Source organism: Alligator mississippiensis, chromosome 3 (genome assembly GCF_030867095.1).
Source record: "Alligator mississippiensis isolate rAllMis1 chromosome 3, rAllMis1, whole genome shotgun sequence".
NCBI classification, from domain to species: domain Eukaryota; kingdom Metazoa; phylum Chordata; order Crocodylia; family Alligatoridae; genus Alligator; species Alligator mississippiensis.
The window spans coordinates 150,069,183-150,094,784 of record NC_081826.1 but is presented as its reverse complement, the minus strand read 5'-3'; the positions used below and the strand labels follow the sequence as shown (position 1 = coordinate 150,094,784).

Sequence of the window (25,602 nt, the reverse complement as noted above, 5' to 3'; positions counted from 1 at the left end):
AATGGAGACCTTCAGCACAGCACAAGAAAGTGGGAAGTAAGAAAGCAATACTTACTACTCCAAATGACACCTCCTGGTGTAAAGGGTCATGTGTTAAGAATTGGAGAGGGGCTGAGGGAGGCAATGTTGGCGGATGTGCTGATGGAGGGTAGGTAAAACCTCCTACAGGAAGATGTTCTCCAAGCAGCTCTACTTCGTTCTCTATCCTTTGAAGTGGCTAAAAGTAAATACAGGGTTTGCTGTATTTAACGCAGATGGAATTTTTCACTAATGAAATTAAATTTTAACTTTGTGTTCTGAATTGCTGACACTTTTACAAAATGCAGCACAAGTTGGCTACTGTCATCAGCATTACTGAAAACCAAATGCTTCTTTAGACGCAAACGAAGAAATTAGGGTCTCATATGCCTTAACATTTCTCAGCTAGTTATGGCCAGAATTCCAAATTTGCAATCAAACCATAGCAGGTGCTGTGGGTTTTTTTACTGCTCACAATTTTATAGGACAGACAAGCTCAGGATAAGCATTCAAACCTAGGACAAAAGACCCAGGTTAAACTCCCTGCTCCATCACCTGGGGTAAGTCACATTGGCTCAAATTCTCAAATGTTTTTGTTACATGCCTAAGTACTTTGGGCATCTGGGCCTTTAGACTGGGCAAACTTAGCTCCATCTGTAAAGTATGAATAATAATGTTTCATAATTCCCCCAGGAGGAAGGGAAGATAAGTACATGGAAGACTGAGAGGCATTCTGATACTGTAAACAAGACAGGCCAGCTATGTACACAAGGTAATATTTAAAATTAAGTCAATAATGGAGTACTTTAATAGATAATCTTTGAATCACTTGCCTACATATGCTAGGCAGCAGTCTAAACTGCTAAATTCTTTAAAGGGGAAGGATAGGGGTGGGGAAGTATACCAATTCAATAGTTATTTTCAAAATTGTTCCCACCCACTATTTTCAAAAGGCATGCATTCCCTATGTTCACTTTTATGTACTTTCAACTCTGCTCCCTGCCTTAGATAGCTCATTTTTAAGAAAGAAAAATGAAGAAAACTCCCTCAGCTTCTTGTGGTCCTGTTTGACATTAATCCACTAAAAGTATAAGAACACACTAGTGAGGCTTCTGCTTCCCTGCGTTTTGCTTCCTTAGGTCACCTCAGTCTTATCAGTTGCAGAAAAAAACATTTTTTAAGTCTCCCTTCAGACAGCTGCCCAAGTAAAGACTGCCTGTAGCTGTTATACAAGAGATTTCATTTCTTGGAATAGAGAACTGCAACCCTCCCTTTAAGTGTAAAAAGGAGCATATAAGCTGCATCACCCAAGCACCCGACAATGGGCTTGGTGAGAACATTGTCTATTGCATCAATCCCATAAGAAAGATCCCAAACTAGACCCAGAATAATCTTTTGCTGCACTTGTTCTCAGAAAGTACTTGCATTGTTAACTCTAAATGGGAGTATGCTTTAATGTTGGCATCCAGAGAGAGTCAAGAAATTAAAGGGACTAGCACTGAAAAAGTGAAAAGTGAAGACTCTTCTCGCCCCACTCCCCCTGACATGTTGGGAATTAATTAAGTTTTCCTGTCAATTTCTTTTACAATTACTTCTAGGCAGGGAGGCAGGATGAGAGGCTGAAACAAAAGATAGGTTTAGAAGGAACTTAAAAGAAACCCCACATGACCAGGATTTAGCCAAATGTGTTATTTTAAAGCACTCTTGTAATTTAATATATCAGTCATCTCATTGGGAAAGATCCATGCCAGTATCAGGCCAATCTTGGTCTTGGTTTAAGATCCCTAAAGTTAAAAACTCACCGAGTGCCCATTTATTTGTTGATTACTGGTGGCTATCTCCACACACTATAGGAAAAATAGGGGAAGCCACTTTGCAACAGACAAGGAAATTTTGCTTCCTGTTTTCTGAACAAGTATAGGCATTTCTTTGATATACATCACTAACTCTGAGGGTATACCTTCACTGCAAAAAGCAGCTTGATTTTTAACTGAGGTTACTACTTGAGCTAAAGTCAACAGGGAAGATCAAGTTTAGGTTCAGACTTAAGTTATAAACAAACCGGTTGTGCCTTCTCTTCTATTTTAATTTAAATTAATGCACATTTTGGCAGTGAAGGCATATCCTTGAATGTATGTGAGGCTCAGAGAGGGTTCATCATCCTTCACCTGATTTTAATGAAATCACACCAGAAGCTTGTGTAATAAGATGCAGCCACAGACCCAAGCAGTATCTGTTAGTCATACCAAGACTGCCATTTTGTATCTGTCCAATCAAAAATTGGCATCTTCTAAACTGTCAGCCAATTAAATATATAAGAGAATGTGGGTGTAGTAAGAGCTAATGAGTGGGAATTGTGAAGTCTCACTTGTTCTTTATGTCCAGAATGAAAAATAGTTGCCTCACTCCGTTTTCTGTATGAGCTCCTTATCACAGAGCTCTTAAAGCCTTTTAAAACAAGCTATGTCTAACACCTCTAAGGGGTATTAGGTTCTCTGGCATTTTTTAAGTCCAAACTCACTATATTTTTCTTCTCTGTTGTGGGTATAAAATTATTTGTTATTTAAAGACAGATGTCTAGAGTGGGAAATGGAAATTATTCCATGATTTCTTCTCTCTCTCTGTCATTGTTTTCCTGAGCCTTCTGCTGGACTCTGGTTAGCTTTTCTAAGAGTCTCTCCTGCTCCCAGGAACAGCAAGTAGTCTGTCAGAAAGCAAATATCTACTAGGCACTGACAGGAGTGGAAGAAGCTAAAAAGGAGATGGTTGAGGATATCCTAAAAGAATAAAAATGAGGATTAATGCTGTCATTTCTTTAAACAATGACTTTTACAGACCAAAGACTTGCTCAGAAAGCTTTGTCATAGCACCAGAAACTTGTTAAGATTACTGCACATGAGCCAAACCCACTAATTTCTCTACCAGAGAGCCATCAGAAGGATGACAATTTAACTTGCTGATCCAGAACCAAAAATTCTAGGGAAGTTAAATAAATAAGAACTGTTACATACCGACCGTGACTGTTGTGTTTGGAAAGGAACGAACTGGCCTGGAGGTGGCAGGTGAGGAGGATGATGGGGGGAGAGGTGAGGAGGATGCAAAAGAAATGGGTCACTAGAAATAAGGGGCGGGAATGCTGCATATGGTACAGGTAAGTGTTGGACTGAGCATGCCTGAAGCATCTGTAAAATAAAAAAAAATAAAAATGAGACACTGCATTTACAATTTTGCATCTTACCTGAATATTGCTGTAACAGGTTTTTATTCATTAGAAGACAACAACATTAAAAAAGATACACCATTTGCTACTCTGAGAACAATAAAAAACTGAACATACATTCATTTATGTGACCTTCATGTAGCAAGAAGCATTTCCCATGAGGAACACATTTCTGAGGTTTATCATCACAGACCAAAGCTGCCAAGTACCATGTGCCCTTCACTTTAGATGACCCTTAATACCTATTAACAGTGTGCCCAGCATTTTTCAGGACCAGGCAAGACTTATTTGGCAAGGACTCCTTAAAGAAGCACTGCATTTACTTGAACACAAGGCAACAGAGCCTCTCAGCTACACAGAAGTTTTGGGATGTTTGCTGGACATTTAAAGGCTGGTGACAAAACAGAAATCACTGGAAATGGGAAAGAGAGGTGCAACTCAGTTGTGGAAGTTGAAAATTATTTCATGTAGTAGTTCGCCACAACATGAAAAAGAGTTGGTGCTTAGGGGGACTGAGCACAATGAGTACTATATCCTACCCTTCTGGCACAGGTCTTAAGATCAAGAATTTCTGGCATCCAGGGGAGCGTGTCAGAGCCGACTCTGACCCTCCTGGTTCTAGCTTGGTATTGCAGTACTTCCAGACTCGGTGCTAGGGAACAGCCACATTTAAAGCCACATGCCTGACTAATCTAGTCTCTTTTTATGACCAGGTTACAAAACGCCTGGATGCAGGAGTAGGGGTTGATGTTGTATAAGACTTCAGGAAGGCCTTCGATACGGTATCCCACACCATACTGGCAAACAAGTTAAGAGGCTGTGACTTGGATGACTACACAGTCTGGTGGGTGGCGAACTGGCTAGAGGGTCGCACCCAGAGTCGTGGTGGATGGGTCGGTATCGACCTGGAAGGGTGTGGGCAGTGGGGTCCCGCAGGGCTCGGTCCTTGGACCGATACTCTTCAATATCTTCATCAGTGACTTGGACAAGGGAGTGAAATGTACTCTGCCCAAGTCTGCGGATGACACAAAACTGTGGGGAGAAGTGGACACACCGGAGGGCAGGGAACAACTACAAGCAGACCTGGACAGGTTGGACATATGGGTGGAAAACAACATAACGCAATTCAACAAGGAGAAATGCAAAGTGCCGCACCTAGGGAGGAAAAATGTCCAGCATACTTACTGCCTAGGGAATGACCTGCTTGGTGGAACGGAAGCAGAAAGGGATCTTGGAGTCCTAGTGGACTCCAAGATGAACATGAGTCGGCAGTGTGACGAAGCCATCAGAAAAGCTAATGGCACTTTATCATGCATCAATAGATGCATGACAAACAGATGCAAGGAGGTGATACTTCCCCTTTATTGGGCGCTGGTCAGACCGCAGTTGGAATACTGCGTGCAGTTTTGGGTACCGCACTTCAAGAGGGATGCGGATAACCTGGAGAGGGTCCAGAGAAGGGCCACTCGTATGGTTAAGGGCTTGCAGGCCAAGCCCTATGAGGAGAGACTGGGGCACCTGGACCTCTTCAGCCTCCTCAAGAGAAGGTTGAGAGGCGACCTTGTGGCTGCCTATAAGTTCACCATGGGGGCACAGAAGGGAATTGGTGAGGTTTTATTCACCAAGGCGCAAGAAATAATGGCCATAAGCTAGCAGAGAGCAGATTTAGACTGGACATTAGGAAGAACTTCTTCACAGTTCGAGTGGCCAGGGTCTGGAATGGGCTCCCAAGGGAGGTGGTGCTTTCCCCTACCCTGGGGGTCTTCAAGAGGAGGTTAGATAGGCATCTAGCTGGGGTCATCTGAACCCAGAACTCTTTCCTGCCTATGCAGGGGGTCGGACTCAATGATCTATTGAGGTCCCTTCCAACCCTAGCATCTATGAATCTATGAAATAAATAAAGTAAAATAAATAATGGTTCCCCCATCAGCATGTTTTATTTAGATAGGCTACACTAACCTATCCTTGGGGTAAGTTCCCCATCAATTTTGTGCCTGTGGGACACTACTTTTATGCTTTACCCCTAGCTGCTCCTTGGCCTTTTGGTTAGGAGCAAGCAAGACTAGGGGCATCTGAACTCCAAGGCTTTCAGGACTGGAGCTTGCACATAGGATGCCACTCTCAAAAAAAAAGGGTCCCCATCAGCATGTTTGCCTAATATGGGTCATGTGTTTTATGGGTATGCTTAGTTAGCATGGGCTGCAATCAACTTCACATTTGGTTTCCATGACTGAGTACATGCTGCTTCAAGCAGCACTTTAATGATAGGCAATGTATTTAATGCAGAGGGGGAGGGGGGACAGGTATGCAAATATAAAACAATGGGCCTTCTGCCCCTCATTCTGATTGGGGAAAAAAACCCTTGTCTTATATTTGAGAAGATATGGTAGGTTCTGTTCATTCTAAGAATTGCCTCCACATAGCCATGTGCCTAGCTACATGGCCATGGAGCAGGGGCAGGCAATTATTTTGGGCAGAGGGCCTCTTACTGAGTTTTGGCAAGCCATCGAGGGCTGCATGACAGGCAGCCCAGGGCAGATTAGTATTAATTTTCTAAATTTTTTAGGGGCCCCGCAGGCTGGATAGAATGGCTTGGTGGGCCACATCCGGCCCCCGGGCCACATTTTGCCCACCCCTGCCATGGAGCCTTTCTAAACAGTAGTTGGCAACTGATAACGTCAGAGCTGATGCTGTCCTTCATGTTCTGTTGTCCGAGTACATAAATATCCCATAAAACACCATTCAATTCTTCTCCATCTCCAGAAGCTTTAAACTTTGAAAAGCATATGGATACCAGTGGGGGTAACAAAGCTAGAATTATTGTCAAAACAGTTCCCCCACTGTGAAACTGCATGCCCAGGGCATGCTTCAAGGCGCTCAGTCCTGAGAGCGTAAGTTGGGGTGAAAGGTAAGTAATTCATGGGAAATTTTCAGTTTCACTTCCAGCTCTGCAGGCAAAGGAACAATGTCTTGGGTTTCACCTGTCACTAAAATGCTAGTCCTTCTCTGTAGCTATTTTTGATCAGTAATGAGTGACACTGAAAGATTAAATAAATGTAGCTGTAAAATGAAATGTAAAACCATACTGGAGGTTTAATAGACCATCTTTTAAAAATGAAGTATTTGCCATCTACCACACTATTTAGTTAAGGCATATATATGGTCTTTGTTATAATATTCTGGCAGTCCACACACTATACCGCACATACATATACTGACTTTACAGATGGTAAGGAGATGTAGTTTAAAAGACCAGACTACATTGCTGGAGGTGTAATCACCCTAACTCATTGTGGTCAACCACAAGACAACACCTTACCCTGCCACAGATTATTAAAATACACTTGAGAGATCCAACAAAGAGGGAGACCTGACCTTCTACAGAGGAAGGCAAACCCCCGACCCCCAACCCATACCAATCTATGTGGTGCAATTCCTTCCTGGCCCCAGATATGACAATTGGCCTGACCCTGAGTAGAAGGGAAAGACCCTAGCCAGGAACCTCCAGGTTCGAGTCCCAACAGGAGCACTGGCACACCCCAGTCAAAATCCCCAGGCCTTTGCTGTAGCCAATACCCAATGTTTCTGTGGAATGCTTAAAAGAAACACCCCTAACACATATAGCAGCAGGAGGGGAAAAAATTCCCCTCACGTGGAAACCAACAAAACCCAGAACCATGGGAAATGCCTATAGCAAAACATAGGAATAATTATTCCTAGATTAACTTTGATCCTACCCAGCCTCTTCTTGAACACTTTCAATGATGTCTACAACTTCACCAGGCAATCTATTCCATAAAATAGAACATGAAGTAGTATAAAACGCACAAGTTTTTGAGAAATCTCTTAGGTCATGTAAAAATTTACATCACAGGTTAACATTAAACAGGAGCCAAGACAAACAGAGATTGCTGGGTGATATCTGTGACCTGTGTTACACAGGATGTCATATTAGAAGACTTGCACTTGTGCACTGCGGTGCTGCAATGGGCTCTTAAGTTCTTCAGATCTATGGACATTCATCTTGCTACACATGATCATTATTATTCAATGCTGACAACATCTTTGCTTACAATCACATTATACTGCAGATTCTGATCATTTTTACTTCATTTTGTGTTTTTATAAACAAAATCATGTAGAATTTTGTTTCATGACATTTACATATAGTATAGTAGGGCTGTGCAACGATCTTTATAGAGACAACTGTGAGTTGGATTATAGTGTTGCTATTAAAGTTCTACTAAGAGAAAATGCTATCAACAGGCATCTAGGCTGTCACAAGAGCAGAAAAAGACAGTCAACAAGGAACAAGAGATCTCTAGATGAGAATTAAAACTGCTTTCCCTTGCCCCTGAACCTACCTGCAACAGCATTTGGAAACATCAAGGGTCTTGATGCAAGTATAAATAATTTTTAATTTAAAGAGTCCTTAGCAAAGATGATAACCAAACGCAAAAATTTTTTGCAAATTATATGAGTAATATTCACTGCTTAAGCGGTCTTTTAAATACACATGAGCTAGATGCACCCTGTGGACTTCATTTAAAGAAAAGTTACACTGGTATGGAACTGATGCCTCCAAGGTGTCCATTTTGAACAGTGTTTCCAACCAGACTGATATGCTTATATTGATATACAGCATATAAAATACAGTCTTATTTATTAAAGATGACAGATTAACATATTGTTAAATCAAAGCCTATAAAAAAAATCAGGACAATTCTTTACTTAGGAAGCTAATGTTCTTATCACATTAATGTGTTCCCTACCCCACAATGTCAATTCACTTCAACTTCACAACTCTTAGATATGTGAAGCAGTACAGCGAAGTGCAAAACCTTGCACAAAAGCAGAATAATGTCTTTCCTACATCAAGTGTGTGAAGATAGGCTTCACTGGGATTGAATGAGGCCTAGAGAAGGAACCAAAAGGTGAAATGGTTCTTACATACAGAACTCTCAAAAGACTCTGGTTAAGAATTTGGGGCAAGGTTTCAGAGTAATCCTGTCCTTATGAAACAGTCTACGAGGGGTTCTCTTCAGGTGGATGTAATTGCTACTTAAAAGGCAGTCTGCATAGAAAGGAAACATAGGGAATGGCATGCTATGAGGTGAAGAGGGGGACCGCATGAACCCTATCAACGCTACATAGAGTTCCCAAGCAGAAGGGGGCTAAGAGGGAGACCCCCATGAACCGTATCAATAGTACATGAGGTCCCAAGCAGAAGGGGGCTAGCAAACTAGGGAATAACTCTGATTAAGGTCCTGAAGAAATCTGGCCTCTGTTGGGTAAAAAAAACCATGTATGCAAACACTGTTGCTGGATAGGCCAACTCTGTTCTTTCTGCCCTTCAAAAAGGGACACAAAAGATATCTAGGGTATTGGTGTGGCTCCTAATGGATGCTACCGGCCAAAGGAATCCAATCTGAAGTGGATAGGGCATACATGCACCAAAAGTGAAATCTCTACAGACAAGTCGTCTGAATGCTCAACTCAAAACTGCCATCAGGGGTTGCGCTTTTTGTTCAAACTCAAAAACATTTTTATTACAAATGGTTACTGGGAAGGAGATAATTATTTTCCATATAAATTACCTCCCGAAAGACTCCCTTCTTTAAAAAACTAAACAAAAATCTACTAAGATGCCTGCATGATCTTTGTTATGCCCTTGTCTTCAGAGAGTCTACTTTTTTCATTTCTAAAAGCCTACATGAACTACGAGCACTTAATGACAATTATCATTTTGATAGTGAGGTGTATGGGAATGCAACTGTAAATATTATATTTATCTGCTATCTAAAGATGATTTCTAGTCACACTGTTCATACCATTTCAACTCTGAAATCTGACTAGGTAACTCTTTCCAGTTAGTATACTGGAGCCGAGAAATGTAGAAGAATCATAGTTATAAGACCAAGTTATTAGACCGTAATTATGAGTTTCCAAATAAATGCGATAACTATTGTCTGTATTAGTCTTTCTGAATATTGCGAGTCCTTACAAAAAAACCCAGCTTTTAGAGAGATAATTAGAAAGCTGATCATTCTTCATGTGTATCCAATCACTGAATAAGTTTTCTTCCAAATCAATTATTCTCAGTAGATTTCCTACTACTACTAGACCAACTTTAGGTTTTTTTTTCTTCCAGGTTTCTGGAATTATATAAAGCAACTCTGGATATTTATGCTCCAGTTCCTTACCATACTTTACTTTGTTTGGCTATCAAAATTAGTATTACACCATTATAAAGATAGAATGCAAGTACACATACCCTGCATAAAGTTTAAAAGTCCACCTTACTTTTACAACTTACACCATTGCTTGATACAGCACAAACTAATAAAAACCATATTAGCAGCGAAGCTACAAGCTGGCCACCTCACACAATTGTGGGACTAAAGCCTTTGTAATTAGAAAATCCTACTTACTGGAGGCGGTACACTACAGACGGGGAGGTGCTGTCCACTGAAAACCACAGAACACCCTGGGACCTGCTGTGTACTGCAAGCTGGTATGTGCTGGCCTGTGCAAAGTGGAATCCCATGTGGTGCCACCGTTGTTACTGTATATGAGACGGGGACTGTGCCCTGGTGAATCTGCATTGAAAGGTAGACAATTCTCAATAATTTTGTTAATTTACACCATTTAGATGGGTCTGAACAGTTATGGTACGACATCCAAAACAAATTCGCACTTACACCCCAGAAAAATACATGTTATACTTCAGGTATAAAATAAAGTTACAGATCTGTAATTCTTGTTCTCTAAAAATATTGTCCCCAGTGGATTGTTACTCTTGGATCAGTGCATCCTATACAAAACCAAGAGGGAACTCTCAAAGCAAAATGTTAAATCCTCTGAGGCACCATTATAGGTACTAAAAAGCATTTCAAATTCTTGTAAGGGCCCACTCACATACTGATGTTAGAGCCTTACAAGAAGGAGACAGTAATTCCTGCATAAAAAACAATTAAAGAAAAAAATAATCTACAAGTAGCTAAAGAATCTTCCCAACTCTAAGGCAGTAATGTGTGGATGAAAATCCAGAGATTTGTATCTTCAAAGAACAAGAACTTCAGATTAGCTTCGTTTTTCTCCAACAATGACCATCTCTGTAGATTCCCACGCTGAGACTGAAGCTCAAGAAATGTCTCTAAGTCCCACCATTTGGAAGTTAACAGCCAGGAACAGCCCAGTATGGAAATGAGAGTTGGTTTAGAGATGGCTACTCTCCTGAATTTGGCATAACATGCAGAAGCCAAATCAACAGTAATGCTGCACACATGACCAATTAGAATTCCAAGCCTCAGCTTTCACATACGTCTGTTTAAAGAATTTTTGGAGGTCCACAGTTTAAGTGACTGCTGCCCTAGCACTGTCCCAGGTAACAAATGGAGATGCTTTGTGACAGGGTTAGCAGAGACTTACTTCTAGACAGTGGCAGCAGTGTCAGGTGAGTATCCAGAAAGCACTATTTTCTTACGGTACAGACAAACTCTGATATTTAGGAAGAAATAAATGTACTCCCTTCCCAAAGCAGATCAAGGGCCAAGCATCACCTTACCATGGCACCATTGACATTTGGTCAGACAGGATATTTAGTGCAGATGGCTCAGCATTTTCAATCATACTCCTCCAATTCTTTGAATGGGGCAGCATCCCTGGTTGAGGAACACTGCTGTGCTGCCTTGACTTACCACAGTGCTTCTCAACTGGGTGTTGCTACCTCCAGCTAAAATTGCTCCATGTGCCAGTTGCATAGCCAGCCTAGGAAGGGCTGCAGCATGTGTTCATGCTCCTCCTGCATTAGGGCTCTCTGATAACCCTAAAACAGAACTGGATCGGGTAGGTGGAACCATCATACCTGCCTATTTCTGAAAGGAGCTGGAATGGTAAAGGCTACAGCCTGAGCCCATTTCATCTGCTTTAGGGTTATCAGAAAACCCTAATGCAGTAGGAGTGTGTGCATGTCACTGTCCTGTGTTAGGGGTAGTTTTACCTGGGCACCTGCATCATGGCACCCCAATTGAGAACCACTTAGAAGGTACAGAAGCGGTGTGGTGGGACCCTTTCTTTCTCCAGGTTTATCCCCATATAGTCTCATCACTCAGAATGGGATGAAGAATTTGGTCACCATTTGAAATTAAGATTCTAAGAAGTTTAGGAGGCCACCAGCTTTAGACTAGTGTACGTAGATCTCATGTTGGCATGCAACTGCCTGCTTATCTGAGCAGTGCTCTGCAGGAAGTACACAGAAAACCAATGATCTGTCACCTGCATGAACTATAAGTTTATGTACAAAGTGGTGTTGTTTTTCAACTTAAACTCTAAACGTTTTGTAATCTGACTACTGGACAAAACAACTCTCTCTCTCCCCTTAGATGCCGTGTAATGGCAGCCAACAAATGCACTCCAGCTATAGTCCCTTTCACATGAACAGGACAGGGTTATACTAGACATTTTCTGTAAAAGATACTTGAGTCTAGAACCTGTTCCACAGCCTGGTCTCTCAGAACCAAACATGGTTAACTTTGAGGATATACTGCAAAGATCAGCTTCCTACTTGGGCAGGGAGTAGATGAAGAGTAGAGTGACCAATTTGGTGATGAAATGAAAAGGCTTTCAAGTGTTCTATTATCATATCAGCAGTTAATTCTCTGTATTGTGAATTCTCTTTTCACATGGTATATTTTAACTCTGTAAAAGCACCTATAGTCAAGGAAAGGTACTTCATATACAAAGATACTCTAGCCTCATCTCATTATTTCACAAAACCTATCAGAGGCCCTCAGAACCATGGTAATGGATGCCTTGGCAAACTGTCCTCTATTAGGCTTTGATATTTTTATAAACAGTATTTTGTGACATTTTTATTGTATTGTGCAGCTCCCAGGTCACCACAAGTCTTAAAAGAACTTGCCAACAAGAGGCAGCCACCTAGAGGGTTTTTTGTTTTGTTTGTAAGACTTAGAAAAAGGCAGTGTCCTCCAAATGGTCAGCTTTTATGCTGCTAGTATTCTTACCTGTTCATGAATGTCAACCATCACTGCATTTTGCTGCGGTGGGTGAGCAGCCGGGTGCAACATACGAGGGGATACATTCGGGGGATGGAAGGCGCGGGGCTCTTCTATTGCTTGTTGCTGTCCATATGGAAGATGGTGATAGTTTTCATCTTGACTAATAGAGTTATGTCGAGACAGACGATCCCTTCTTGCTCTCTGGCGTCTAACAGGAGGACTGTGAACATATTAAAAGAAAGGCTATGTACATACTGTGTACCTCAGGCAGTAACTGAAAACATACAATAAACATGGCTGCCAATACAGAGGTCAAATCTATACCACACATTTTAGCCCCGCATTGTAATGTCAGTCAAGGATGCGATATATATATTTTTAAACTGATAGACATACTGATAACAGCCTAGAGCAGATACAACTACCCAGCGTAAAAAGTACTTGAACAGGTACAGTGGGGAGAACTGACATGAAGCTTTTAAAGAAAATAACATTTAACATTAAGTCAAACACTGCATAGCTGGGTTTTTTTAAAGCTAGATTTAAATTTAAAAAAAAAGTTGGATTTAAAGCTAGATTTGGTAACTTTAACTTAGAATTCCTGTGCACAGATGTACCTGCAGCTACAGTCTTTAGTTATGCAACCATACAGCTACTTCACTAGCCCATGTGCCCTATTTGAGCAAAGAATTAACAGTTACCACTCAGCAACATGACAGAATATTGTGCCTCCTCTGTACTGTTCAACGCACAGAGCTATTGGTTTATTTATTGCTAACTAACAAATATGTCTTCAGAGTAGAGTGTGGATAACTTTCTCACAAGCCTTTCTATGGCACTCTTCACTACAGCATCTTAGAGAGTTTCATAAAAACGTCTTTTCAAAGCATACCAGTGAGGTAAGCTGCCGGCATTGTTTCCAGTTTACAGATGGGGAAACGAGGTACAAAGATTTGCATCAAAAGCATCCATTAAGTTTTGGATGCCCAATTCAAGATATCTAGGATACAATTATGTACTATTACATATTCTTTATATATGCAATTCACAGCTTCCATTGACTTCAGTTGCAGCTGGAAGTGCTCAACATGTCTGCAAATCAGACTCCATGGTCTCAAGTCTGGCCCCAGAGAATGGGAAACATAATTAATGACCACTTGTGAAGAGTCTGGCTGATGCAACTTGCCAGCATCACAGGAACTTTGCTCCCACTTTCCAAAGAAAAAAAATTCAATTGCCCAAACTAGGAGAGCATTCCTTCTCTTGCTGCAGTTCCTTATTTCATTCACTGCACACTTTCCAACTTCCCCAACCATTATAAACACAGAACTAGACAAGTTTTCTTCAATACTCAATCCTTGTTCACTCCTGTAACAGGTCCATTCTCTGTATTGAAAGAAGCAGGGCTCCTGTGGTAAAAATAGCATGCAATCATGCAGTGCAAATCATTTGTCCTTGGTACGTACACAGCACCATCACCACATCACCTGTAAGTCTTGTCTACACTTACTAAGTCAGGTAACCCAAAGTAGCCAAGTAGGCTCTATGTCAAAAGAAGCTTTTAAAAGTCTATAAAAACTGTACATTACTACTAAAAATACACTTGTTAAATGTTGTTAAAGGAGAGAAGTTATTAATTTGCAACCTTACTGTATATATTTAATATTGAAGGTAGTAAACACTCAATTCTGGCATATTCAAGTTGCATCCTAAAACCTGCTGCACAGTACTATATAAGAAGTCCTGTCATCCATCCATCGTTCTTCAACTAATATCACTGCAAAACCTACAACATATAATTAAGGACTTGTTTAGAAAAATTCTAGGAGTGGTTAGAGCCAACAATTCCAACATTAAATAAAAATTCCTGTCACTCCTAATATTCTTCTTAAGATGGGGTAGATTTTTAGCTCCACTTGTTTCTACTCTTTAGTAAGCAATTCAAATTTTCTGCTAAAAAACCAGAAAGGGAGGGGGAAAGCATAATTAGGCAGCATGGAACAAAGTTTTCTGAAACAACCAGCCCTCCTTTCACAAAAAAAACAAACCAAACCAAAAACTGTATAAAGGTTTCTCCCAAGTATGCACATCAGAACTGTAGAGAAATATCACTTACTTTGGGCAAAACTGAAAGCTTCCAAAATTGTAGCTTTTGAAGCTAACATGGAATTACTGAGAATTTCTCATAAAAGTAATACAAATCTGTACTTAAGATATTATATTGCTACTGCAGTAGCACTCAAGACTTTTTATAAACAGCAAGGCTGGGTTCCACTGTGCTAAGGGCTATACAAATAGAGTAAATGACCACCTCCAGCCTCCAAAAATTAACAACATAAAAAACCCTAAATGGGAAGAGAAGGGGGACAGAAGAATAATTACACCAGAACATGCACTAGTCTTTGATAGGCAGTGGTAATGATCACAGCTGTTCATACCTGATGATCCTTGTTCTCTGTAATTCCTTTGCAAACAAAGGTGATTTCTTCTATCAACTATTTAAAGATTCTAGAAGGGGTGTAGTGTACCTATCAAGGGAGTGGTTTTGGTAGAGAAGCATGAAGGACACAAGACTGAAGGAGGTCTGGAAGTTGCAGCACAAGGGCGAAAGAGGTGAAGGAGGAACAATTTGGAGCTCCCTCCTCCCAAGGAACAGTAGGAACCCCTATTCCAGCAGCTGAGAAAAGACGACACCTGCTTGTGCACTATATACTATTTTCTGATGTTTACATCTATTTTGTTTTGTTTTGGAAACAAAATGGAAAAAAAGCCACACTGGTGCTGGAGTACCATTTGGATGTGCAGTGCCTACAAAATCTGCTTAAAAACTGATGGAAATTCACAGGAAGTAGTGCAAAATAATTTTATTTATAAAGCAGAATCATAGTATTAGTACTTGAGGTCAAAGGGACCTAAACAGATCATCAGGTCCAACCCCCTGCCCTAGGCAGGAATGGGTGCCAGGATCATATCACCCCAGCCAAATATCTGTCCAGCCTCCTCTTGAAGACCCCCCAAGGTAGAAGAGAGTACCACCGCACTTGGGAGCCCATTCCAGAGCCTGGCAGCCCTAACTGTAAAGCAATGTCTCCTGATGTCCAGCCTGAACCTTCTCTCTAACAATTTGTGGTCGTTATTCCTAGTAACCCTGGGTGGTCCCCGGAGGAACAGAGCCTCCCCCAATTCCCACTGGTCCTCCCTGGTGAGTTTGTAAATGGCCACCAGATCCCCTCTCAGCCTTCTCTTGTGGAGGCTGAATAGGTTCAGGCCCTTTAGCCTCTCCTCGTAGGGCCTGCCCCGCTACCCCGTGACCATGTAGGCGGCCCTCCTCTGGACCCTCTCAACGCTAGCCACATCCCTCTTGAAGTGCGATGCCCAGAAGCGACGCAGAACTCCAACTGCAGCCTGACCAATGCTGCAGAGGGGAAGTATCACTTCTGTGGACCTGCTTGTGATGCATCTGTAGATGCACGACAAGGTGCAGTTAGCTTTACTGACCGCTTCCTCGCATTGGCAGCTCATGTCCATCCTGGAGTCAACAATGACTCCAAAATCCCTTTCTGTATTGACAAGAAGGGTGTTCCGCAGCCTACAGGTGTGTTTCTGGTTCCTTCTCCCTAGATGCAGCACCTTGCACTTGTCTGTGTTGAATTCCATCCTATTCTCATCCACCCACCTCTAATTTGTCTAGATCTAGCTGGATTCTGTCCCTCACCTCCAGCATGCCCACCTCACCTCACAACTTGGTGTTGTCAGCAAATTTGGACAGAGTGCATTCCACACCCACATCTAGATCATATAACGGCTACTGAACTTACTTTACTAGAAAAGATATTTATACCGTATAGTACCTGAAAGACCCAACCCAGACAAGAGCCCTACTGTGATAAGCCTGGTACAGACTGGGTAGTTTCAGCTAAAGACATAGGACAAGACGGGAAAAAGGTATATTAATTAAAGGGCAGTGGTCAAACTGGAAACACAGGCTCTTCACTTATTCACATTCTCTAAGAAAGTAAGAATTGACATACTGGGTCAAACCAATGGTCCATTTAGCTATCTACCACCTCCACAGGAAGCTCCTTCTGAAGTTCTGATTGCATTTCTCCCCTAAACTTTTGTTGTATGCTCTCTTCATTTGCAGCCCAACAAAGTCCTGAGACCTCCTGATCAACCTTCTCTTTGCTCTGGCCAAATATGCCATCTGCCACACCAGGAAGGACCTGGCTGGGGGGAACTTAGGTAACTGTGGGGCTGTTTTCCTGTCATTCCTCTGTGAGTATCTTCTGCAGGCAGTTTCACTGGGCAGTGTTCATAGTTTCTTTGCACATGTCTGAGGGGCAATGGGTGCTGGCCAGTGTTCTCTGCTTGGCAAGCCACTTGGAACCCTTAACCTATAACTTTTGCTCCCATCCTGTTTTTTCATTTGTTGTCCCAAGAATTCAGTTCCTGCACAGTTAGTGAGCTCCTCTGACTAAAGGAGACCTATGGTTTCCTGTGTAGTGAATAGGCCCATCTCCGACAGTGACAGGAGCGGATGTTTTAGAAGGAGAACATTGAACTGGGTAGCTCTAGTACGATCTCTGCCCTATTCATTACCCTCCCTGGCATTCACCATCACTGGTTTAGAAATGCCAGAAGATAATAACTGTTAAATAGATCAGTCTGAGATTTAATAGAGACATCATCCATGAATTTGTCTAGTCCCTTGTTAAACCTGGCTGTATTATCTATCTCTATAACCTACTGTGGTAATGAGTTCCAACAGTTCACTATGCACTGTGTAAATAAAATACTTTTTCTTGTTAGGTTTACACTTGTCCCCTGCTAATTTCAGCTGGTGCCCTCTAGTTCTATTTTACAGATTTCTATCATGTCCCTGTCCTCTCTTTCCTCTCCCCCTCCCCCCAACCTTTTATTTTCCCAAACTGAGAGTCCTAGCCTTTTTTCTCCTGGTATGGAAATTGTTCCAGGCCCCTGTCCCTTCTCTGTACCTTTTCAAATTCTACTATGCCTTTCTGGAGCTGCAAAGACCAGAAATGCACACAATATTTAAGATGTGGGTGGCACCACAGATTTGTACAGTGGCATGATGACATTTTCTGTTTGGTTTTTAATTCCCTTACAATGCACAGTGTAAAATTACTTCTGTTGGTTGCCACTGCACATTGAACTGCTGTTTTTAAAGAACTATCAATGATGACTCCGAGGCCTCTTTTCTGAGCTGTAAGAGCTAGTTCAGAACCCAGCATTGTAAATGTAGAATTCAAGTTATTTTCCCCCATATGCACTGCCTTGCACTACAGTTCATGTGCCATTTGTAGTTCCTCTCCATAAGCTTGGAACTTGACTACCCAGAATAATTTAGTATCATCTGAAGTTTGGAGACTTCACTATGCACCCCCATTTCCAGATCACTGATGAAAACTTTGAACACAGCCCAGCACAGACCCTTGCAAGACCCCGCTTTTGACCTCCCTCTACCCTGAATGGTGGTGATTTTGCTTCCCATGTTTTAATTAGCTCTCAATTCGTGAAAGAACCTTCCCTTCAACCCCATGACAATTCATTTATTTAAAAAGCCTTAGGTAAAGGACAGGGGAGGAGCCAGAACGGGGTGCAGTGCCACAGCCCTATCCTTCCTTTCAGACCATGCTGCCAGCACAGCAACTGGGGACTTGAAGTCCCCGAGGTAAAAACACCATCCTACTTTCCCTCCATGCTCAACTGCACATCCTTTCCTCTCTCCTCCCATGCCCACTTTCCCCTGCTCTCCCTACTGTCTCCAGCTGCCCTAGGAGTGAGGGCATTTGTAGTTCTTCTCCAGAAACACTCCTTCTGCACTCCAGCCAGGCTGCATGGGGAGCCAGGCTCAGCCTGGGATAATAGCAACAGCAGAGGGATCCCTACTAGATCTCCCTGGGTGTTCCCTACCAACCTGGCAGTAGGCTCAGGGAGGGGGAAACAGCCTGTCACCACTGCTGTCCTCAGCTGAGCTCAGCTCCCCATGCAGCCAGACTGGGGCAGGGCAGTAGTGGCTCTGGAGCTCCCCCTGACCTCAGGGCAGGCAACAGCATGCATACACATATGCATGCTCCTTACCTGATTTAGGGACTTGTCTGTTTGGCTGCTCTGGTGGCAATCTCAAGGGGGTGGGGAGGAAGGAGGTGTGTAGGTACTCCTGCTGCACTGGTCCCTGATCCCTCACCCACCTTTACAAAATCCAGGATTTACTCATGGTGACAGACCTAGTTGGAATATTTGGATTTTTAAACTGAACAAGCACATGGATGGGGGGAATTAACAGCTTCGAAGAATGCCAGAAGAGAGGCCAGGCAGGATTTCTCTTGACAAAAAACTATGATGACTCTTTCCCAGAATGTTGCATTTGTCCATGTGACTGCTGACATTATTCTTTATTGTAGATCCTACCAATCTGCGGCCAGTTTTGGGATCCACACTTGAAGAAGGATGTGACCAGATTGGGAAGAGTCCAGCAGACGGAGACAAAAATGATTATGGTTGTGGGAAGCAAGACTCCTGAACAAAGGCTTAAAGAGTTGAGGTTATTTAGTCTACAGAAGAGAAGACTGCAAGGGGATTTGATAACAGTCTTTATATATCTGAAGGTATAGAAAAAATGGATATGGGCTTTTCTCTGTGACAACACGGGACAAGACTAGGGCTAAAGACCTGAAGAAAATTTAGCCTGGAGATTAGGAGGAACTTTCTGACTATGAAGGTGGTCAAGCATTGAAACAGGCTATGTAGAAGTTGTGGAATCTGTATCCTGAAATTTTCAAGAGTAGGATGGACAGACTCCATATTGACTGGGATGTTTGTCAGGGATGATCCTGCTCTGAGCAGGATGATCTTGTAAGGTACCTTCACCCCTACTTTGCTATAATCCTAATTTGCTAGGGATAGAAGTGACATTCACTGGTCTGTAGTTTCCAGGATCACCTCTGGAAGCCTTTTTGAAGATCGGTGGTATGTTGGTAATGTGTCATCTTCTGGCACAGAGGCCATTTGTAATTATAGGTTACATACTACTGCCAAGGGTTTTGCATCTCACCTCTGAGTCCCTGAGAACTTTTGGATGAATGCCATCCTGGCAATTTAGTAATATTTAATTTAACAATTTGTTCTGAAATGTCTTTTGTTGTCAATTCAATGTGATCCAACTCTCCAGACTCTCTATCTACTAGGAAGAATTGATCTGATATGGGAATTCTGCCAAGATCATCCCTGAGTGCACTTAACTTTTTACACCTTGGTCATCAAATAATCACACTGATTTTCTTGCTGGCTTCCTGCTTCTGATGTATTAAATCATGTTTATTATTAATTTTACCATGTTTTCCATATACTCCTCAAATTCCTTTCTGACCTGCCTCATTTTGCTTTTGTTTGACCCAACATAGTTTGTGAGCTCTACCAATTTTCCTTATTTGGGCACGTCTTTCATTTTTCAAAGGATACCATTGTGTCTCAGATAGCCTCCTTAACTCTGCTATTAAATCATAGATGGATTTCATTGGACCCACTGGTATCATTTTTTATTTATAGCATACATTTTTCCTGAGCCTCTAATATGGTATTTTTAAACAGTTCCCAGGCTGCCTATAGGCCTTTTAGGCTACTGACTGCTCCTTTTAGCTTACTGACTGCTCCTTTTAGCGCAATGGTCACCAACCATTTGCGATCATGATCGACCGGTGGATCCTGGAGCCTTTTGAAGTCAATCCTGGGCTGGGGGGGCTGAGTGTGTGCATGCGTGCAAGCTGACTCCGCCCCTCCCCGGCCCCCAGCGGATCAGATCCCCCCCAGCCTTCAGCAGCAGGTGCCTCCACCGTGCACAATGCGGGGTAGCACAGGCGGCTGCAGGTAGGGAGTGGTGGGGGCAGGCCCTGCACAGCCAGGGTGGATGCAGGATGGAGCTGCGAACAGCTCATCCAGGGGCTGTTGGGGGGAGGGGGATGACATGAGGCCTGGGAGGGCACGGGGGTGGGGGGAAGGCAGGCCAGAGCAGGGCTGCGCTGTGCTCAGGCCAGGCAGTTGCAGCAGTGGTGCTGAGCCCCCACAACCGTTGCTCCCAGCACCACTGCCGAGTGTAGCATAGGCTAGGCCTGGCGGAAACAGTCCAACACAGCCTTCCCCTTAAGACATGGGGGCCAGGGGCTGGTGGGTGTGGGAGAGGGTAGGCTGCAGCTGCAGGCTGCATCGGGCTGTTCCCACCAGGCCTAGCCCACACTGCACTCGGCGCAGATGGTGGTGGTGCTGGGAGCGGTGACCCCCTGCCCCCCAACCTTTTGGTCCTGCTCCCAGAGCTGCTGCTGCAGCAGCCACCCAGCCTCAGGAAAGCCCGGATTGGAAGAGCCTGGTGCTGCCCTGGCCTTAGCCTGCGCTGCCCGACCCTGCGTGCAGATCTGGGGGCACATGCCCCACCCACCAGACAAGCTGCTCGCGGCTCCATCCTCCAACCTGCCTATACAGGGCCTGTCCCTCCCTCATTGCCTTTGGGTGGGGGGGTGATCAAGGCCCTAGCAGTGAGGGAGGGAGTGGGACTAGGGCTGGGGCCTTGATCTGCCCTGCCCCCCCCATGGCCCTTTCCCCTCTTCCCTCCCCTCCCCTCCCCACAGACTTACCTGGAGACCACTGTTTTAACTTCTTTTAACTGGTTTCTTCATCTTTGTGCATTTCCCTTGCTCAAGATGTATATGGGCCTGGTGGATTTTTTGAGCTTGCTCCCCAAGAAGGAAATTAAATTTGGATTATGTTATGGCCACTATTACAGGGTGGCTCACCTACAGATACCTTTTGAACCAGGTACTGAGCACTCCTTAGATTTAGACCTCAAATTGCTTCTCATCTTGTGGGTTCCCATATGAGTTATTCTAGAAAGCAGTTATTTATTACATCCAGAAATGTTACCTCTGCATTTCATCCTGATGAAGTGTTTACCCAGTTTATATGAGGATAGTTAAGTTTCCCATTATTACCGCCTACCCTATTTTTGAAACTTCTCTAATTTCCCTAAGCATTTCATAATCACTTTCACTCTTCTGATTAGGTGTCCAGTAGTACAATCCTAGTACTATGTTGCTTTTATTCAAGTATGGAATTTCTACCCCCAGGGATTCTATGGTTGTTTTCCTTTCAGGAAAGATTTTTACATTGTGTAGCACCCTATCCATTAAATCTAAGATGCCATAAGCCTTTGTTGGGGAGACTGACATGGACATTGAACAAAGAAATAAACAAACAAACGTACTGCCTCTCCGTATTGAAGGACTAGATTTACACAGTAATCAAGAAACTGATCCAGTGACTAGAATTCCAAGGTTTGACAAGTTGTCTGAAGACCAACAGCATTTTGCATACTGGGACCTGAAACTTAAAGATTTGTCAACTTGATGCCACTGACCCAGTGAGTTAATATCAAATACAGCTTGAAAACTTTACCTTTGGGGATAGGAGAGAAAGAAATTATATAGTTTCTGATCCTAAAAGCTTAATTTTTTTTCATTCATAAAAATATACATATTTTTCTCCAGTTTAAGAAGTCAAAATGTCATTGTTCTATGTTCATCTCAGAAACACAGACCTTCAGGCTTGTGTTACGTAACATAAACAATTCCAGGACAGAAGCAGTTTCTAAAGAAATAATATTAAAGGGCTCAAGTGCAAACCCTGCCAACGCAAAGAAAATATGGGCCAAGATAAAAAGCTCCTCAAACTCAAGAAGGACTTATACAGGAAGTGGAAACTAAATAAAAAATGTAAAGTATGTAGGGCACAAGCATGCAGGGACAAACTGGGGAGGGGAAGCCAACACAATTAGCATTAGCAATAGGGATAAGGGCTCAAGATAAAATTGTGAAGGGAATAGGTTAGATACTGCTTAGGTAAGTTAACTTATTTGGAAACATCTGGGTCTGCTGAACTTCACCCCAGAATACTTTGGGGACTGAATGAAATAAATCTCAGGGGCACAGAAATTATTAAGAACCAAAGGCTCCTTTATACACGATGGAGCTCTGCTCCAACATGTGCTAATTAGCACACGGAGCAGACTCGATTAACTGAGTCTGTTGTGAGGCTGCTGGAGCATGCTAATCAGTGCATATCAGCAGCTGCTGTGTCACATATTCAGCATCCCCACATTTAAAAATGTCAGCAGGGGCGCTTTAACCTCCCATCTGGTTATTTTTGGTTTATTTGTCCATTCCTCTTCCCACCCCTGGCAGTGATCCTGCAGCAGTGAGACTGGAAGTAGTGGCCCTGAAAGTTTCAGCAAGTATCAGGCCTTGAGGATAAGCAAGAAGCTGTAGATTCAGTTATAGTTTGATGTAAGTAAGGCTTTTGATACCATCTTGCATGACGTTCTCATAAATAAGCTAAGAAAATAAGGTTGAGATCAGGGCTAACTAATTGGGAGCCTGTGGGCTGCATTTGAGCCCCAAGGCATTAAAGTGCAGCTCCCAGGGACTCCCAGTATAAATACTGATCCCTGCACCCTCCTGCTGTTGCCATTGGAGTCTCTTCCTCCTCCTCCAGCTTCTGCTACCTGTTCTTGCCATTGGGGGTGGGGCAGAACAGCATGGGCTGTAGGCCTGAGCAACACCACAGCTGTAGAGATCAAGGGGGACCTGGGATGCTGGTACAGCACAGCAGGGGGCCACCTTTGCATGGTGCTGCAGAAGAAGTCGCATGTGGTGCAGCATGACACAGCCTGTACTGCATGTAGCCCATTCAGGCCTGAGGCCCGTGCTATGGGTGGTTGGAGGCCTGTGGCCCCACAGATGCTCACAAATTGGACAGTCCTGGTCTAGATTAAACTACAATACGGTGAGTGCAAAGTTGTTTGGAAAATACATGCAAAAAGTAGTTGTCAATGGTTAATTGTCAAACTCAAAGGCTATTATCAAGTGTGGTTCTGCAGGGGCCTCTCCTGGGACCAGTACTAGTCAACATATTTATCTGTTACTTGGATAATGGAATAAAAGAGTACTTGTTAAATCTGTAGACAATACTAAAACTACAGGGAATGGTAAACACTTTGAAGGACAGAATTAACTGATAAACTAGAGAAATGGTCCAAAATAAATAGAATACAATTCAATAAGGAAAAGTGTAGTGATACCATCAACAGCACAAACCAATAAGAGAATGACTGGCTAAGCAGAAATTTTGCAAAAAAGGATCTAGATCAGGGGCAGGCAAAATCCAGCCCACAAGGCCCCTAAAAAATTTGGAAAATTAATGATCTGCCCCTAGCTGCCTGTCAAAGATGACAAGGCACCAGTGGCAGCAGGACCCAGGGGAAGACAGTGGCAGGACCAAGCAGCCACCACAGCAAGGCCTGCCCAGCCCTGCTCCACCCACAGCTGGAAGCCTCTGCCTAGCAAAGGCTTCTGGCCTGGCGACCCTGGGGCTGTTCCCTGCTTCTCTCTGCCCGAGGGAAACTCAGCTAAGAACAGGGGGAAGAGCAGCTCCACTCTTTCCCTACTGGCACAGCCCAGCCCAGCTCCCATAGAACCCCATGCCAGCTAGGGCCCCGTGCTCCTGCTGCCCCATCCAGGGCCCCTGCCAGCTCTGGCACGAGCCCCACGCTCGTGCACAGCTGTTGCTGTGCTCCCACCAACCCACTCACTGTCGCTCGCAGGGGGGCGCGGTGGGGTGGGGGGGAAGGCAGGGGGCTGCAGACCTGGCAGTTAGAGGTGGTGGGGGGCTGTGGGCAAGTAGTGAGGGCCACTGGCATGGGCAGGGAACTAGCATGCCAGGGCTGCTTAGTGTTACAAAATGGGGAGGGCGGGGGTGCAACAGCTGCAGCTGGAACTGCCTTCTGGTGAGCGAAGGGGGCAGGGGGAACTCTGATTTTTGATGATAAAACAAAAATCAAACACCATAATTTATAGGTATTTAGAATGTATTTTATTATAGTGATTGAGGTACTGGTAGGCTTTTAAACTGCTTTTAGAACTGTACCTATATCAATAAAACATTGTGTTCAACTGATACCTACATATATATGTGTGCATGGGGGGGTATGGCATGGTATGGTATAATCGTGTACTGTTTTATTTTAATTGCAGAAACATGTGGATTTGGGGGGTTTTAAATCAGAGAATTTGCAATTTTTGAACAGAGGATCCCTGGCAAATCAGACATACATAAAATATGATATCCAAGGAAATAAAAAGAATATGATTTGTTTACAGAAGAAAAAGACAGAGACATGGTAAGTAGAAGTAATTACTATGTTATAAATTGTTCCTCATGCCCTATAGAGTTGTGATTCTCAACCAAGGTGCCATGGCATCCTGAGGTGCTTTGGGATCCTTCCAAGGATGTCACATAATGTTAGAACTGCTCTGTGTGCAAACATGATTCGCAAGAAAAAAAAGTTTTCAAACCGGAATCCAGAATATTAAAAACAGTCTGACCTGCTGTAATCTTTCTAAATCCTTTGCCACACAAAGTCTGAAACAGAACTCAGTTCTTACTATTTTTCTGTAGTAAAAACAAAAAAAAGAGTGAAAAGTAAAAGAAGATGTTTTCTGAAGGGTACCTTGAGTCTAAAAAGGTTGAGCTGTTTTAGAAGTAGGACAAGAAGTGGGCTTAAATTGCAGCAAGGAAGAATTATGTTGACCATTAAGAACAAGTACCTTACTGTAAATTAAGCAGTGGTACAGATTACCTAGGAAGGCTGCTGAATCTCCATTACTGATGGTTCTTTGGAACAGGCTAGAAAAAAAGAGTGTCTGTCAGGAATGATTGAAGTCCAGCTGGCCATGAAGATAAACCAGACTACCTTCTCAATGTCCCTTCTAACCCTGTGTTAAAGGCTGTGATTTTTCTAAAAATTGACTTTATTGTCAAAACACTGCTGCTTGAAACCAAGGCTCTCCTTATCTGGTAAAGAGGCCAGCAAGTAACCCCAGAATCTGAACAACAAACTTACCTCCTTCTGTTCCGTGCAGGTGTGTTGCATCGTTCCCCTGAGAAGTGATGTTGGTTGGGTCGAGCTGAAGGAGGCTGCCTATTTGATGTCATCTCCCATGGTCGCATTGGCGGTGATGGGGCTGGGGATGCTGCTGTATAGTCAAAGACTGAATGAGAAAGGCGTTGTCTCTTAGGACTTGGACTATCTTCACTCTGTATCAAAGCAAAAGACTTGAGTGAGCTATATCACACAAATCAACTGCTCAATACTATTTATTGCAGTTGACAAAGGGGGTCAACACTAAGTAAACGATACTCATTTGAAAACAAAATACCATATGAAGTTAAATTAGGGTGACTATATGAAAGAATGTGAAATCCAGGATGCTGCCTGCC

General features: G+C 43.1%; 1 protein-coding gene across 5 annotated transcripts in view; it reads right to left on the bottom strand.

The window, feature by feature from the left end:
• Nucleotides 1-25,602, bottom strand: part of RNF38 (ring finger protein 38) — a 232,280-nt gene that overhangs the window by 18,319 nt on the left and 188,359 nt on the right. For all 5 annotated transcript variants that reach the window (XR_009460904.1, XM_059724515.1, XM_059724517.1 and 2 more), the window contains 5 exons: nucleotides 25,226-25,419; nucleotides 12,265-12,478; nucleotides 9,670-9,837; nucleotides 3,030-3,200; nucleotides 56-217 (listed from right to left, as the gene is read on the bottom strand). Coding sequence is in view for 4 of the 5 variants with exons in the window: in XM_059724515.1 (XP_059580498.1) it covers nucleotides 56-217; nucleotides 3,030-3,200; nucleotides 9,670-9,837; nucleotides 12,265-12,478; nucleotides 25,226-25,419 (909 nt within the window). In the remaining variant the exon portion in view is untranslated. The remainder of the gene's footprint in view (nucleotides 1-55; nucleotides 218-3,029; nucleotides 3,201-9,669; nucleotides 9,838-12,264; nucleotides 12,479-25,225; nucleotides 25,420-25,602) is intronic.